Source organism: Narcine bancroftii, chromosome 9 (assembly GCF_036971445.1).
Source record: "Narcine bancroftii isolate sNarBan1 chromosome 9, sNarBan1.hap1, whole genome shotgun sequence".
In the NCBI taxonomy this organism is placed as follows: domain Eukaryota; kingdom Metazoa; phylum Chordata; class Chondrichthyes; order Torpediniformes; family Narcinidae; genus Narcine; species Narcine bancroftii.
Window position 1 is genome coordinate 91,224,674 of NC_091477.1, and position 18,394 is coordinate 91,243,067.

At 38.6% G+C, this 18,394-nt stretch overlaps 1 protein-coding gene across 5 annotated transcripts in view; it reads right to left on the minus strand.

Moving 5' to 3' along the window:
- The window catches only part of si (sucrase-isomaltase), a 244,673-nt gene that overhangs the window by 44,613 nt on the left and 181,666 nt on the right, over positions 1-18,394 (minus strand). For all 5 annotated transcript variants that reach the window (XM_069896806.1, XM_069896805.1, XM_069896810.1 and 2 more), the window contains 4 exons: positions 17,743-17,886; positions 9,730-9,945; positions 6,915-7,069; positions 3,819-3,987 (listed from right to left, as the gene is read on the minus strand). In XM_069896806.1, the coding sequence (XP_069752907.1) occupies positions 3,819-3,987; positions 6,915-7,069; positions 9,730-9,945; positions 17,743-17,886 (684 nt within the window). The remainder of the gene's footprint in view (positions 1-3,818; positions 3,988-6,914; positions 7,070-9,729; positions 9,946-17,742; positions 17,887-18,394) is intronic.

Genomic DNA, 18,394 nt, shown 5'->3' on the forward strand with positions numbered 1-18,394 from the left:
ACAGATGAATCACTTGCTGAGTGCACACATTGATCATAATAGCTCAGCCCTCACTGCTTTCTTGTGACCTGAAAAGAATTTAGATGATTGCTATTTAAAACAGGAAAATTACTCCACAATCTCAAAGGAACATTTCCAATAAAACTAAACTCAGATTCATTTATTGTGTTTCCCAGAGTGTGCGGGGGTGTAAGTTGAGAAGTTTCCTGATGTCAATGTGTTTTTGATCCGAGATTAAATATTTTTACTGCAACATGTACATCAGCAGAAACCAATTATTATCAGTTTCAAAATTGTCCTTTCCCATATTTTTCTAAATTTTCATTCCTCAAGTTGCATTTATTTCCTACTTAAATATCCCTGAATTATAAAGGCATTCAAATTTATCACTGGATTTAATACTTCCAAGATAGATGTATTATTTTTAATTTCCTTTCCTGCATAATTAAGGATGGCAATGAGGAAGCGTACAGGAGTGTAATAGATCACCTAGTTGAGTGGTGTCACAACAACAACCTTGCACTCAGTGTTAGCAAAATTGAGGAACTGATTGTGGACTTCAGAAGTGGGAAACACAACCCATTCTTCATTGAGAGATCACCAGTGTAGAGGGTCAATAACTTCAAAATCTCTGAAGATCTATCCTGTGGCCTCTGTGTTGATGTAATCATAAAGACAGCTCAGCAGCAGCTATACTTCATGAAGAATTTGAAAAGATTTATCATGCCACCAAAAACACTTGCAAATTTCTACAGGCAAACCGTGAAGAGCATTCCGACTGGTTGCATTTATTCCAGGAATTGACGGCCAATTCACTGGTTAAAGATCCAATGGAAAAGCAATTCAATCAGCATGCCAGTGCCAAAAGCTTTGAGCCCTATTCAAATTCTGGCATCAGCTGAAGCCAGTGTGCTGATTAAGCTAGTGGAAAGAGGACAAGTTGCATCCCTGGACTACAGGTGGCTAAATGTTTATCCTGAATCATCAGGAGGACCTGAGACCTGCCATTGTTCAGAATTTTTGACATCCATCCCCCAGCCCCATTCATCACTCCACACCCCTGGCCATCTGCCCATCACCCCCACTGCCTCCCAGGGCCAGTGTCAGACAATTTTTCACCCTAGGCTGAATGCACGGGGGAGGGCAGTTGCTGTCCAGGCTGAGTGGTGGTTCAACATGCGCTGTACAGGAAGCTCTTGACCAGCACATTAGTCCAGGAGCTTGCCCAAAAAGGTGGCCAGTGTCAGCTGCTTGGAGCCAGCGACCAAGCAGGGCAGAAGGCTGGACACAAGGTACAGAGCTGCAGGAGAAGCAGGCCATCGGGGCTGTGGAGCAGAACACTGGTGGCTTTCAGGAGCTTCTCCACACCCCCCCCCCAATCTAACACCCAACATGGCAGCAGGGATGCAGTGCTCCCAAGCCCAGAGTTTATGCATCACCGCACCAGAGCATGGCAATGGCTCAATGCAGGAGCAATGGCTGCCTTACCCATAATCCCCCTCACACCTGAAATCACTCTGCCAGTGCTAGAGTGGTTCCAGCTGTGTGAGAAATTATGGGTAAGGAAGACGGCCATTGCACCTCCATTGAGCCAGCCGCTGCCTACTTCTCTCCTGCTGGGGGCTGAGAAACACCTTTCCACCGAAGTTTAGACTCACTTATCCCTGGGGACAAGTTGTATTCAGTGGAAAAGCAGTCAGTGTCCTGGTTAAAGGTGGCCCAGTGGAAACCACACAAATGGCTTCCTATCCCAGGACACTGCACAGCCAATTTACTGGGATCCCCGTGGAAAAAGAGCTAACGTCTTGTATGGAGATGCCAATGTACAGGACAAAAAAACATAGAGAATTGTGAACTCAGTCAGAACCATCACAGGCATCAGTCTTTTCTCCATCAAGAACATTTATAAGAGGCAGTGCCTTAAGGAAGCACCCTCTATACAAAACTCTCACCCACCAGGCCATGCCCCCTTTCTCTCTGCTACCCATCAGGAAGGAGGTCCAGAAGACAAACATCCAACAGAGCAAGGACAGCTTCTTCCCCTCTGCCATCAGATTTCGGAATGGACAATGAACCACAGTCACGACCTCACTTTCCCTTCTTTTCCAGTAATAAATTTTTAAAATGTCATTTATAGCAATATTTACACCTGTAAAGCTTCTGCAAAATAACTGATTTCATGACCTGTTCATGGCAATAAATTCTCATTCCAGTTTTGATAAGCAACATTTGCTATCCAAATCCACTTTAAAACATCATCAGATTCTAACATTATTGATCTTTCTTAAAATGTGCTGTTAAATACGAAAGGTTCATTTTATACTAGTGACATTATATTTAATTCACCGTGAATTAAATAGAAATGAAGCTGCTGCAACGTGCTCAATCATAGGACTAAAAAAAGAGAGAAAATAACCAATGATAAAAATGAAAATTGGACATGCAACTCAAATTCGCTTCATGCGTGTTTCTGCTTTGCTCTTATGAGTGCAATTTTGAATGAGTCAACTATACAACAGGCATGTTTTACTGTAGCTTATTTGTCATAACATGAAATAAACAGATAACAAATTGTTCTGATATTTCTCTGACAGTTCAAATGTTTTTGGACTCATTTTTTTTAAACTGGTTGGAAAAGATAGTTAGAAAATCTTATATGCACAAGGAACTCCATCAAGGAATGGGATAAAAGTTGCCTTTTGAAGGGCTCAAGCCCAAAATGTTGGTTATACATCTTTATCTTTGTTACATAAAGTACACTGTTTGACCAGCTGAGTTTCTCCACATTGTGCTTTTACTTCTATCCCATTCATCAACAAAGATCCTGTACATTATTGAACAGACTGTGCACTTGATCATTAAAAAATGGATTGCTTCTGCTCGAGCTATAGAACACTACTGCACAAAATCAAGCCCTTTGACCCATCTAGTCTGTGCTGAACTACTATTCCACCTTGACCCAAGGTGAACTTTATAAATGTTAAATTCTTTGCACAGTACAAGAATGGCCTGCAACCAGTGAACTTGGAGGATTGAGAAGTGAGATTGGACTGTGAACCAAAGAACTCTTCTGAACTTACACACACGTGCACTTAGAATTAGAAAGGGGTTAAGTTAGGTTAGTTAAGTCAATAGTGATAAGTTAAAGTGTGATTCTGTTTTCATGTTTAAAGATAATTAAAAGCAACTTTTGTTTAAGTAACGATTTGTCTTGGTGAATATCTATTGCTGCTGGATTTTGGGCTCATATCAATATGCATAGAAGCATTGGTTAAAATCACAGAAATGGACAAAATGCAAAAACCCTCACTGTATTTTATTGGATTTATGGTTGATTTTGTTTGGACCATTTGGGGTAACAAATTTGAATGCCTTCTGAAGCATTAATCTACTAACAGTTTCAATCAATTTTCAATTTAAATGCAATTATTGTCAATAAAAATAATTTGTGTCAACTCAGTTCTATATTCTATTTCAGAAAGCAGATATAAAAGTCATGACCACTACTCTGGCACAAACAAATTTGGAATCAAAAATAACTTTGCTTTTCATGTGCATTCGACCAGGAAGCAAAGAACATTTGTATCAGTCAGTTGCTTCATGATTTTGCAGACAAGGGTCCTGGATGGGAGAGATAAAGTAAATCAAAGCTCTGTGATTTATATGTGAATGGGTTCTGTTTTTCTTCACTGCAATTGGAATCGCTTTGACTTACAACGTTGAATCTAGGGTTTGATGTGTAGCCAGGATAATTCCATTTTTCACACCACTTGATGTTAGCAATAAAGCACAACTGAGGAATATCTTCCAAGACTTACACCAGGTGGCTGATCCTTGGCAAACATCCCCCATGTCTCCCAGTTCAGATCATGTTTAAAATTCTTATGTTCAGTTTCTCCAAAACCATAAATATGCTTTGATGGGGGCACAGTAGTGATTTGAATGAACTGATCAGTAAATGTTAAGCCACCCACTTGAGTATTCCAACTGTTAAAAAAAAACATAAGTACTTTTTTAGTATTTCAAATTTAATTTTACCAATTAACATTTGGAAATTAATTAGTTGTTTTTGAGCAAAATTAAACAGGCTTTTTATCTAAGCATAGGTTATAATCACAGAGATATTTAAATTTATACTCATGTGAAATCTTATTATAACCATATAACCATTACCATACGGAAACAGGCCACACCGATTTAAGTGAAACTCCACTAGTTCCACCTACCTGCTCCCTGTCCATAACCCTCCAACCCCCTCATATCCATGTACTCATCCAATCTCCTCTTGACCCTTCCGCAACTACCTCTTCCAGAAGGTCATTCCACTCAGCCACAACTCTCTGAGTGTTATACCTCTATCAACTCCCCTCTTAACCTTCTACACTCCAATGAATAAAGACCCAGTCTACCCAATCTTTCTCCGCAATCCAGGCCACATTTTAGTAAAGCTTCTCTGCACCCTCTCTACCTTATTGATATCCTTGCTATAAATTAGAGACCAGAACTGGACACAATACTCCAAACTGGGCCGCACCAATGCCTTGAACAGTCTCAACATCACCTCACTGCTCCTATATTTTATGTTATGATTTATAAAGGCCAGGATACCAAAAGCATTCTTCACCACCCTATCAATTTGAGACTCCACCTTCAACGAACGATGAACTGTTATTCCAAGATCTCTCTGTTCTTCTGCATCCCTTAATGTCCTCCCCTTCACTGCATACATCCTATTTTGATTATTCTTCCAAAAAAATGAAGCACTTCACACTTATCTACCTTAAACTCCACCTGCCACCTTTCAGCCCACTCCTCTAAACAGTCCAAATCCTTCTGCAGTCCATGAAAACCCTCCTCACTATCCACATCTCCCCTTATTTACTCACCCAATTTACTACCCCATTATCCAATTCATTAATGTAAATGATGAACAACAAAGGACCAAACATCAATCCCTAAGGCACACCATTTGTCACTGGCCTCCATCTTGACAGTCAGTTGTCCAACATGACTCTCTGGTGCCTATCTTCTAGCCACCATTGAACCCATCTGACTATCTCAACATCTATCTCTAGTGACTAAACCTTCCTCACCAACCTTCCATGTGTAACCTTATCCAAACCCTTACTGAAATCCAAATAGACCACATCTACTTCAACCTTTCTTGTTACTTCCTCAAAAAATTAAACATGTGTCCCTGATCAATCCCTGCCCATCTAAATACTTATACATACCATCCCTAAGAATATTTTCCATAAGTTTACCCACTACCGACGTCAAACTTACTGGCCAATCATTGCTGGGCCTACACCTTGAGCCCTTTTTAAACAGCATAATCATGTATGCCATACGCCAATCCCGCAGCACCACACCCTCCTTCAGTGACTATTGAAAAATCACTGTCAGAACCTCCACTATTTCCTCCTTGACTTCCCTCAAGGTCCTGGGGAAAGTCCCGTCAGGACCCGGAGACTTATCCACCTTTATATACCTCAGAAGTTCTAACACCACCCCCCTTTCCTAATCTTTATCTTTTCCAAAACTACACCTTTTGCCTCAATTATCCTACACAATTCCATATCCATTTCCCTAGTGAATACTGATGAGAAGAACTCATTCAATAATCTTCCCCCATCTCATTTGGCTCCTCACACATTTGTCCGCTCCGATTTTCTAGTGGCTAGTGATAAGGCTTAAACAAATGGCAAACAGAATGTAAGAGAATTCAGTAGTCAGATTATGTAATTAGATTTTTCTAATACAGTAATGTGAAATTAGTTACATTTAGATTACAGGTCATTTTCCTGTGCCCAAGTCAACAACAAGCTACCTCATCTATCTGAATATTTACCAGTAAATAGAGTATACGCAACATAGCTTTAGTCTTTAGATCTTTCCTCATGGTGGGTTTTTGTGAGAAACACCTTGAATCTACACAATCAACTTATTGATAATCAAGCATGGGTCATCAGGTGGTAATGAATGCATTTGAAATGTCTTAGTTTATTTAGGATTTTGGAATAATACCACAGCAGTTCAGAAACTGAGAGTATGTGAAGAGGTGGTGGTGGTGGTGGTGATGCCCTTCTAAGCATTTCCTGTCCAAATGTATTTTGAATGTCATAATCTGCACTTCCAAAATTTCCTCAAACAGTTTGTTCAAGATACGGGCCAACCTCTGATGTACAATTTTCCCCTCTTAATATTATCCCTTCTCAGTTTAAACCTATGCCCTCTCATTCTAGAAATGTCAACCTCCGGAAAAAGTGACCATTCACTTATCTTTAGCCCTTATGATGTTATAAACTTCTGTAAAGTCATCCCTCAGAATAAAGATCCAGCCGATCTAACTTCTCCCTATAATTATGGGAGAAGGGAGGGGGTTGAGGAGGGGACAGAAATTATATTGATCTGTGCACATGTAACAAGCATGTGGAGGAAGTTCAGTAGCAAATATTCGGTTGTTCATTGTTACAAATAACGTTCTTTGAGACCATCGGAAGCTCAGGGCAAAGTTCAAAAGTGTCATTGAAATTACATGTAATGTGGTTCAGTTTCAGACAGTCATCAGCATTAAGAACTGGAATGATATTGAGTGTACGTTATCAGAGATGGATTAGAGTAGAATGTATCCAATTTTTGTACAAACAATGCAAAAATACATGATCTAGCAGAACAAAGCTTCTAATCAAGTATCTAAGGGGTGGTGGAATTGAATTCCAGATATAGTTTGAGCTGCTTATTACGGTAGAAGGATAATTTTCAATTATATGGACTTTAACTTGTCCTACTGCTGCAGCAATTACGTACGCATCCTCACCATTCTCTCTAAGTGAGAGGAGCATATAATAGTTATTATCTGCACTGTTTGTGAGAAAAGAGACACAAAATAAATCAGAAAATCGACTACTTACATCATTGTGCCAGAACTCTTCCTTTTGATTTGGATCCCAAAAGGATAATTGACAAATTCAACCTCATAAAGTCTTGAAGAACTGTTTCCAGCTTTTGGATTGGAAATCTCCAGTGGAACTGGAACTTCAAACCTCTTTTCCATGGGATCAAAAATCTTGAAAAAGAGCAGAGATTTATTAATAATTAAAATATTACCATTTATCAAACATTGCTGTGCCTATATTTATGACCTGCACCAATTTAGGATATAAAATATTCAAGGCATTAGGAAAACACATGAATTTATCTCACTATAAAAGCAGAGAAAGCTGAAGGAACTCGTAAGGAAACAGGAAAAGTTGATATTTCATTAGGCAAACGCTGCTGAATATTTCTTCCATTTTGCGCAATTATTTCAGATTCTCAACATCCATAGCTTTTAAATTAATCTCAATATATTTGTCAACGTTCTTCTTTCCAAATAAAATAGCATTAAATTATTTTAAGAAAACATACACAAACATTTTTTGTCTTCACAATTCAGACAGCAAGAATACGGTCACATCACAGAGCAGAATGGTTAGGATTTAGTTTAACGGTGATACAGCGCCGGTAATCTGGGTTTGATTCTGTCACTGTCTGTAGGAGTTTATCCAATTTCTCGGTGACTGCGTGGTTTTCCTCTAGGAACTTCGGTTTTCTCCTGCCATTCAAAACGTACCGGGGAGGTCGGTTAATTGGGAGTTACTGGGCAGCACAGGTTCACGAGCTGAAAGCGCCAGTTACCATACTGTGCCAAAATTTAAAAAAAAAACAAATTTAAAATTATTCTGGCCTTACAATTGTGTGGACTGCAGCAGCTCAGAGTGAAAATCCACCGTCACCTTCACAAGCAAATTAATGTTGAAATGATCATGCATGGAGCATTTTCTCAATTGAAAAAACCCTGTCATCGATGGCCTTATCACAATGTTGCTACTTTTGTACTTCATGGTATTGGAAGTGATGGTAAAACAAAGGCAGTCAAGAATGGTGCCAGATTCCCATTTTTAAAAATAAGAACTACAACATGCCAAGGGCTGTAGATATTTTAGTGTTACAGCTTTCCAAGGCAAATGAAGTGGAGTTGCCAATTACATATACTTTATTGAAGGAGGCCAACTCTCAACTGATAGCGTACATCGTCCCCTTGTCCATCACAAGGACAGATATGAATCTGTTCATCAAGTCAGCTTCATTATAATAATGTTTGTCGATGACCTTGAATAACAGGAAGTTAAGAGACGACAACAGCTGATAGGATTCATCCAGTTTCAATTCCTGATTAAAGTAAGTGGAAATATCTGATAAATTGCTATAATGTATCATGTAGATCAAACTACAGTCATGTTGCACCCATGATGGATGATGTAAAAATCAAGACTGATGGTAGAAGCATTGGTCGTGACCTGTTTTGCCTTGAATAATGCAAATGTTTTGATTTCTTTGGTTATTTCAGCATTTCCTCATCTGAACCCTCTTGATGGAGAAGAAGAAATAGTGAAATAGGTGTTGTAAATTGGAGAGACCCAAATTTTTGTGTAATTTTGAGATCCTGTTGTTGACATGACAAAACTTTCTTCCAAGGGATGAAGGCACAAAGATGTGTGTATAACCCACGGCTCTACCCTCTCTACAGCCGTGACTGTGTGGCTAGACACAATTCAAATGCCATCTGCAAATCTGTGGATGACACCACGGCAGAACGACAGACAGCAATGAGAATGCATACAGGAGTGAGAAAGATCGGCTACTTGAGCAGTGTCACGCAACTACCTTGCGCTCAATATTAGCAAAACTAAGGAACTGATTGTGGACTTCAGGAAGGGGAAACCAGTAGAAACAAGCCAGTCCTTGTCAAGGGGTCAGCAGTGGAGAGTAAAAAAAGCTTCAAATTCCTGAGTGTCAACTTCTCTGAAGACTTATCCTGGGGTCAATATGATGATGCAATCATGGAGCAGGCACGCCAGCAGCTATATTTCATTCAGAGTTTGATACAGTACAACTCCAATGATCTGAAATTGGATTTTCCAAAATCCACAGTATTCCAAAATTTTTTTAAAAACTTTTTGGATAAATGAGGATATCCGAAACAAATCAGAAATCCTCATTTATCCAAAATTTCTTTGGAGCTGAACTGACTGGGGACGTCAGGCTCTCGGCAGCGGACCTCAGGCTCCTGGCAGTGGCAGTCCTTGGGCTTCCGGCATGAGTGGACAGTTGAAGGGGAAGTGTCGGCGATTGGCAGTGGCCAACATTTCTTTTTTTGTGAGAATTAAACTTTATTTTAATGCTCAAAAAGCCTTACCTTGTTGTTTAAACGCTGTTACAAGTGACTTGCTGTTGCCTCTGGGCTATTTAAAAAAAAAATGACCAGTTCTCTGAAAAAAAACTTTTATCTGAAATAGGCCTGGTCCTGACCATTTCGGATAATCAGAGTTGTACTGCAAAGACTTACAAATTTCTACAGGTGTACCATGGAGAGTATTCTAACTGTTACTTTTCCCACAGGTAATATGAAACTTTGTAGCTAAAGACAGACCAATGTTGCTTCAAGTCATCTGCCTGAACCCAAATAGCCAGGAATACCACATTATTAATACCTGCCTTGTTATGAATCTAATTCCCACTGTTTACATGATGGAATGGTTCACATTTTGAACTCAGAAAATAAGTTTGAATTAGCAGGAGTAAATTGCAAATGTGCCGCCTGATTGACCACAGTAATGCTCAATTTCTGTTTAACATAGATTTCCAAAACCCCTTGGTTTTCTTCCCCAACCATTTGAATCTTACCTTAATATTCAACATATGGTCTTTTAAGTATGTGACAACGACATGGAGGGTTTCTACAGTTGGTGTTTGGCCTTTGTAACGCTGTGGATATGCTGCATTCCTTTGAATTTCAACACTTATTGTATTTTCTGTACGGTTGATCCCTTTGGATGTATCAATTATGTAACCATAATCAATTTCATAGAAACACCAAGGTTCATCAGGTTCATCTGATGACTGCAAAAAAAATATATAAAATTCAAATTTCACATAATAAATTGAAAAGCAAACATATAGTGTTGAAAAAAAAATCATCAGTCTGAGTGCTTTCTTTTCTCAGCCATGATGAGTAATATCTGAAATGGTCTTTCATTATGATATACTGATGAAGAGAGACTGTGCATTTCATTTTAAATCTTTGACAATTATATCCTTTAATAATTACACATTTCTGCATCCATTGTTCAGCCTCCTATAAGATAAAACATCACAGTGCTCCAAATGCTTTCATTCAACCTTGACCTAGATCAATCATGAGGAATTTGAGGAGATTTGGTATATCCCCAAAGACTTGCAAATTTCTACAGGTGTACTGTGGAGAGCATTCTGATCAGTTGCATCACTGGTATGGAGTTGCCAATGCACAGGATAGGAAAGGACGACAAAGAGTTGTGAACTTGGTCAGCGCCATCATGGGCATCACTCTTCACTCCATCATAGACATCTACAAGTGGCAGTATCTTAAGAAAGCAGTCTATCTTCGAGCACTCTCTCCACCCAAGCCATGCCCTCTTCACACTGCTACCATCAGGAAGGAGGTACAGGAGCTTATAGACGAACACCAAGCAGCACATAAACAACTTCTTCTCCTCTGCCATCAGATGAAGAGTGAACCACAGACACTACCTCATTTTTTTCTTTTTGCGCTAATTATTAATTTGTAAATATAATTTATAACTATATTTGCATCTGCAATGCTGCCACAAAACAACAAATTTGGTGATATGATCATGACAATAAATTCTGATTCTATTCTCATTACTATTGGTCTCATGTACATAATCTTTCCTTTTTGTGCATATATTAGATATCAAGTAAATGAAGAGGAATTGATCTTCTCATTTCTTTTCACTTGTGATTACATCATTACTACTCACAATTCCTGCCCCCTGCTTCCCATTACTCTGCTATTCTTAGACGTATGGTTACAATGGTTATGTTATTGGCGTAGCAATCTAAATATCTGGAGTAATGATTCAGCCACAAGTTCAAATCCCACCTTGGAATAAGACTCTGTACCATCAGTCAAATTCCTTTCATATTTGATCTCTACAAACTAACTTTAGTTTGTATCTGCTTGCTATCTATTCTGCTCCATATAGAGTCAGGAATGACAATCTAAAAATAATTGAGTAGGCAAAGTTCAATACATGTATAATGTAAACTCAGCTAACATGGACTCTAATTCCCTTGATATTAAGGAACATTTTATATTATCAATAGCCCAAGAAAAGCAGTTACAGACTGGCTGGATTGTTGCCCCAGTTCCATCAACATTTGATTCAAAAATTAACCAAAACTTCAGAAGCAGAAACCCCTGGAGAACTCTCCAGAGAGGTCTTGCTTGTGCCTTTTTTTGCCTGTCAACATTAAAATTCCAGGCTACCAAACTAGTCTTGCTAAATGTTCAACAGTTAACAATCTAAAATGATTATCATATAACCTGATAAAGTTTTGCTTACAAGTTCATACTGGAAAGCTAAATTTTAACCAACAAAGTATTAAGATGATAAATTAGTTATTGCAGCTACAAGTCAAACCACTAACTAGCACAGTTGGCATAACATAACATTTTTACAGCGCCAGTGATCGGGACTGGGGTTTGTTAGGTCTGCTTTGTTCATGAATGAGTGAGACAAACACCAGGCTGAGTCGAAATCAGGGTTCTTTGTTCTTTATTACCGGATTGTAACACTTGCGACCAACCAGGTTAGTCGGAGAATGCATTCTGCCGTTATCAGCAAAATGGTGATTTTTTATACCCTTGGATATGTGCTTAGAACATCATCATATCATTACTTGTCCAATGACTAAAACTGTTGCTATCCTTTCCCTGCTAGCTTCCTGCCTCTCAATCCATCAATGTCTCTCTTATCTTGTAAGTACAAGGATGCATTCACATCTTGTTACTGCCCCGTACATTCCCATCTCATGATGTTTTACCTAACAGGAGTACAAGGACACCTCCCCTTCTTGTTACAGCCTTGTACAGGGTAACTCCCTACACATTCCCATCTCATGATGTTTTACCTTACAGGTTCAAATTTCATGCTGTCTCTAAGGAGTTTTTACATTCTCCCCAAATCTTAAAAACCCCCAGGGGCTCTGGGTTCCTCTCACTGTGTTCCTCAAACTTACTAGGGCTGAAGATTATTTGGGTGTAAATTGGGTGGCACAGACTCATTACTGTGCTCTATGTCTAAATTTAAATTTAATCAGAATACTTCTCTCATACAGTTTTATTATTTGGTGTACAGTACTAGATACAGATACAGTGTACGCTTTAAATAAGGTAAATAACAGAAACAGTCAATTAAAAGCTCACCTAGATATGTACATCCAGACCATTGTACACCATGAACAAGGATGTTGTGTATTATGATAACCTGGCCTGGTTACTGAAAGAAGGTATAGTTTTTAACTGAGACACACATGCTCTGGGATTGAGTAATGTTCAATCTATAAATGTAATGGTATGGACAAACCATTCCTCCTTCTCAATGAGAAACAATAATTCAGAAGAGTCATATCCAGTTAAATGAGGTAAATTTGGACAAAGCCTATCCAAAGAAATTGTCTGATTAGATCTCGCAAAGTGTTTGATAGGAGAATAAATAGACATAGACAAAATAAACATTTGCGGTGGGCTAAAAGCAGCCAAAAGGTCATCAAAGTGATAATCTGGCAAGGACTGATTGGGAGTAAACAAAATGTGAATATTTGCTTCAAATGGACATTTGTTATTGCACATCACCTTTATATTGTATAATCAGTGTCATTAATTACCTGTGTGCTCATTAAAGCTATATCAAACATACACCCACAGATCTTTATGGATAATACTTTGTAATTTGAATTCAGCTTTTATTTCTCTGTCAGGACAACTTTTGTTATTAAGTTAAATTTCATCTCTAGTTCTTTTGATATTGAACCTCATAGCATCCCACTACCTGGAAGATTATGCATTATAATGGTGACAGGCTCCTTATTTCAGTGGTCCTCTTAGAGTCATTCAGACATAGAGCATGGAAGCAGGCCCTTCAGCTCGTTGAGTCCACACTAACCATTCAGCATTTAAAAAAAAACTCCAATCCTACACAATCCATTTTATTCTCCCTGACTTCCATTCAATTTCCCCCAAATTCAACCATTCACATGCACATTAAGGCAGTTTAAGGTGGCCAATTTATCTACCAGCCTGCAGATTTTTGTGATGGGAGGAAGGTGGACTAAAATGCTTCATCACAGGGAGTACAGGCAAATGCCACACAGACAAAAGACAATTAAACTCCAATACAAAGAGTTATCTGCAAACATCTGCAGGTGGATGTTAGGACAGTCTTTGGTGAGCACATGGTAATTTATGATTTGAATATTTCTGAAAAGTGATTTAGGTATTTATGTGTACACCTTTACTGTCACCCTGGATTCCACATTCCTGACTTATTTCCTCTCTCATGCTGTTGACAACTTCACTCCACCCAGCCCCTTATCATATTCTAAAATTTCAGTTCTCCAATCCCGATTGCCCAATTTCTATGTGCATTTACCTTCTCAACTAGTCTACTCCTTAATGATCAACTTCTCTCATCTTATTCCCTGATAGCTATCATTCACCAAATTAAGGGTGGAAATCAAGGAATCAGTTGTTATTTCTAATTTATTTGTGGATGAATGAATTATTGTTTGTCCCACTAACATAACCTAGTGTTTTAATGGTGAGCCATGTCCTAAACAGAGGCCTCCCTACCTGAATGCATTCTAAAACATCAGTTAAAGAACTGTGACAGGCAGGTGAATTGATTGGGAAATCGAACCTCACTCCTTCATCTTTTTGTTCCAACACCTTGAAGGAGAGCTTTGTCCACTGTTGGCCTTGATCAATCAATTCCAAAACACATTGAATTTGTGAAGCTACATACAATGTTAGCCACTACTAGATTGCATGCTGATTCCAAGCAAAAGAGGACAAATTTTTATCACACTATCTTCTCTTCAATGTTCATACACTTTTAAATTTTACCACTCAACCAAACACAGGATAGTTTCCATTTATTTTAATTATTTGATTTTTTTTTCAGTTCTTAAATATTAGTGAATGATTTATGTTTAATATATCTGATATAGCTTTTATATGTTTCTGGTCAGGGACAGTCAAAAACTTACAGTTCTTGACAACTAACAATCAGTCAAGAAATCCCATCTCCTTGTTAGATTATAATACCTGCTAACATCACTAAAATAGTGGAGGCACAAGCCTGGGCTGTAATCTCTTGGCTTACAACAGAAACAAAGGGGAGCAAGAAAGTTGTCCAGAGGTATGGGAGCTCTGGAGACTGTCCCAGATTGCACCTTTGAAATCTTCACCATTCTATGTCACTGTAAGTTACAAGGTCAACCATTTTAGGAGGTGCAGAGATTGGCAGAAATGAGGGAGGAATGATATGCTCAATGTTGAGGCTGGTGAGAACAAGAGGAACATTATCTCTGTTCCAGTGGTGGGGGAAAGAGTGGAATTCCAAAATAGAGAGGAAATACAGGAGATGGCTCTACAGTAATGGGAAGACCCGGGGACCGTTTCCCAAAGCATTTATGTTCTGTCAACTATGGGCAATCCTGAGCTCCTGGATGCACGTCACTTCAACTCCCCTTCCTGATTTGTCTGTCCTGAGCCTTATCCATAGCCAAAGTGAGGTCTAACTAGAGAAATAACACCTACTTTGGCAGTCTACTTCCAATGACATGAATGTTGAACTTTCTGGGTAACGAGTCCCCTCTCTCCTCTTCTGTGCCACTTTAGCTCTTCTAACCATCTCTACATATGTTGTCTTATTTAGTTCCACCCTCTTCCAGATTAATTTTTCAGCTCTTCTCCCACCACCAACCCCCTGACTCCCTTCAATTCCACCTGATCTCTCTTTATACCTCCACTGTCATCTTCTTTTGTTAGGATTCCAGTATTGGCAGCTCTTTTCCCTGTCATCACCCACTCCAACTCATCTTCCTGCATATGACCACATTATCTCTCTCTCTCTCTCTCTCTCTCCCCTCTCTCCCCCCCCCCCCCTTTGTCTGGCATCATCCAATCTACTGCCTCTGTTCATTATGTTTTACCTCTCCCTATTCACCATTTCCACATGGGGTCCCTGTCCTGCCCCTCACTTTCTGTCCTCTTTCCACAACTTTCTCTTCCTCACATCGTCTGTTTTAAAGTATTTCAGTTAAAAGAGTCAACCATCTTTTTTGTTTTACCCCTGATGCAGCTCCATCTGTATGAGCCAAAGTTTGTGTTTTTTTTGTTGTTGGTTTGTCAGCTGACGCCAGCGGCGTCCTGGGGACTGGAGGTTGAGCGCGTTCCATTTCTTTTGGTGCGCATACACTATCCTCTTCTATTTTCTGTTGATTTTCCAGGCATATACACTCAGAAGACTATGCCTGTGCACAAAGGAAACATCCCACATCAAACAATATCGATCAGTGGTCTCATCTGAGGAATGTTCATCTATCTGAAATTGAGTTGCTGATTGGCTCAGATGTAGCAAAGGTTCTGGAACCATTAGATGTAATAGAGAGTGTGGGAGATGTACCTTGCACTGTCAAAACCATGCTTGGTTGGTCAATTAATGGACCATTAGGAGGAAATAATGATAATGTTCAGGAGCTGTCAGTGTCAAGTGTCAGTTGTGAAACTTGATGAGCTGTGGGAACAGCAGTTCAGGACTGACTTTACTGAGGGCCTCAATGACGACCAAGAACCTTCAAGAGAAGTCAAGCAGTTCTTGGATATAGTCTCAAAAGTTGCCAAGCTAGTCGACGGCCATTATTGCCTTGGATTACATTTAAAGGAAAGAGAAAAATGCATGCCTGACAATAGAAGTGTTGCTAAATAATGTACACTGAACCAAAAGAGAAGATTCAAGTGAGATTCTCCCTTTCATTCGTACTATACCAACTTCATTTCTGACATGATATCCAAAGGTTATACAGAGAAAGTAATCCACAAAAGAACAATCTTTGGGTGCTGTTTGACTATAAAGTGACATTTTTTGAGGGGGGGTGGTTCACTAGATTTTCAGCAAGTACAGAGGCCAGATCTGACCAGTACATTGATAGGAGTCTTGGCTAGATTCCGTAAAGAACCTGTTGCCATCGCTGCAGACATTTAAGCAATGTTCCATCAGGTGAAAGTACCAAATGAGGACAGTGACTTGTTACAGTTCCTCTGGTGGAGACTATAGTCAGTACATGGTGGAATACAGAATGATAGTGGATCTATTTGGAGCAACCTCATCTCCAGGTTATGCGAACTTTTCCCTTAGGAGGTGTGCTGAGGTCAATATGAAACAGTTTACCCCTCAAGTTCTAAGCACCATCAAGAACAACTTCTATGTGGATGACCGCCTCACTTCAGTAGCCTCAGAGGAAGATGCAATAGCTCTCTATCATGAGCTGTGAGTGATTTCTTTCAAGGGGGGCTTTCTACTTTCCAAGTGGACAAGTAACAGTCGTCATGTGTTGGCTGCCATATCTGAAACAGAGAAACCAAATGAAATGAAGATTCTGGATTTGGACTTTCCTGTGGAGAGGGTGTTAGGTGTATAATGGTGTGTTCAGTCCGACATTTTTAAGTTCAAAATCTTTTTAATAGTCTGACCCTTCACAAGAAAGGAGATTCTTTCAACAGTCAGTTCAATATATGATTTCCTAGGAATATTGGCACTAGTAGTCCTGACTGCCAAAAAGATCCTGCAAGATTTGTGTAGGAAAAAGATTGGTTGGGATTTTATGATACCAGACTCCATTGTACAGGAATGGATGTGTTGGATTCAGGATCTTCATAAGATGAAAGACTTCAAGGTTGATTGGATACTTCAAACTCACAAATTTGGTATAATAAAAATCCTAGATTGAGCAAACTTTTCATGCAAAGCAAAAGAAAGATGGAGGAATGTCTCTCCTTAATTTTAGATTTTATTATTGGGCTATTAATATCTGATGTATTACCTTTTGGATTTATTATTCAGACATACATGAATGTCCTTTATCGGTAAATTTGGAGAGGAATCCAGTTAGGGGGTACTCATTGCTGAGATTCCTCTGCACTCTGCTTGATCCAAAATTAATAGACGAGATTGTATCTCAGTTCTCAAGCATACAATAAGGATTTGGTTCCAGTTTTGTAAATGTTTTGGGTTTAATAATTTTGTTTTATAAAGTAAAATACATATTAATTTATTTTTAAAGCATCATTGATTGATCAGGCATTTTTAATATGGAAAACTAAAGGAGAAATAACCTTTTGTTATTAAATTATTTTTTTCTCTTTTTTTGGTTTTACAAGAGAAGAGATTCTTGGCTAATATATATTTGTGAAATATTAATGTTATTTTTCTTCTATACTTGTAAATACATGAAAGTAATGTAACTCTCCTCTTGTATATATGTTTGATATAACTCAATAAGCAGATTAAAGAAGATCATGTTGACTACATATAGCTGTGCTTTGCAGTGTGAAAAGCCACCCGAGGACACTTGTAAAGCAGCAGGTACAACTTGGCAGTTATTTCCATGTGCAGTTTGAACCTATAGAAGTAGGTTGCTGGGCTGATGATACTGAAATGCAACTAATTGAAAATTCCTCCTGGCTTTGAAAATTACTTAAACTTAAGATGGAATAATAACTGTTGGAATTTTAATGATACTTATGTAAATATTTGCAACACCAGATCAACATTTTGTAGTTGGACTACTTACGGCCCATATACAACCTCGTTCTGCACAGAGAATTTCATTTGCATTATCTTCTGGGTGACAGTCAACTTTTACAAACTCCAAAACATTCCACTGTACTGAATAGGACTCTCCAAACACAAGTTGTAAACCTGTCATATGAGCAATCTGTGGAGAGAAAATTGCTCCTATTTTAATGTTTTCAAGTCGGTTATCACTGCTATTTAGAATTTTTATTTCAACATTTTTTTTCTTATGGGTTTTCATCCATTATCAAGAAATTTGTTGCTTTAAGATTTTCTTAAATCCTGAACAAGATTTTTTCAGAAATTCATTTTGTATAATTCTCGATGACCTTTTTAAAAATACAGTTTTAATTTGGTATGTACAAATCACAAAGGACATTTTAATCCAACAATTCAAAATTAAATGATCAATCATGAAGTTGATCTGCAAACTATATGTAGCAAAACAGTTGAAAATAGATCACATCTATTTTCAACTATTTTGCTTAAAACTGCATATTCAATAGTAACAACTTCCCTACACCCATCCAGAGCTGTGCATATAGTTAGAGCAGCAGTATTTTCCAATAACAATATTCAAATTATGTTGGTTTTGAAGAGAACCAAGTGGGAAGAAATGTCTCCCTTTTGGTTTACTGTCAAAAACTGTG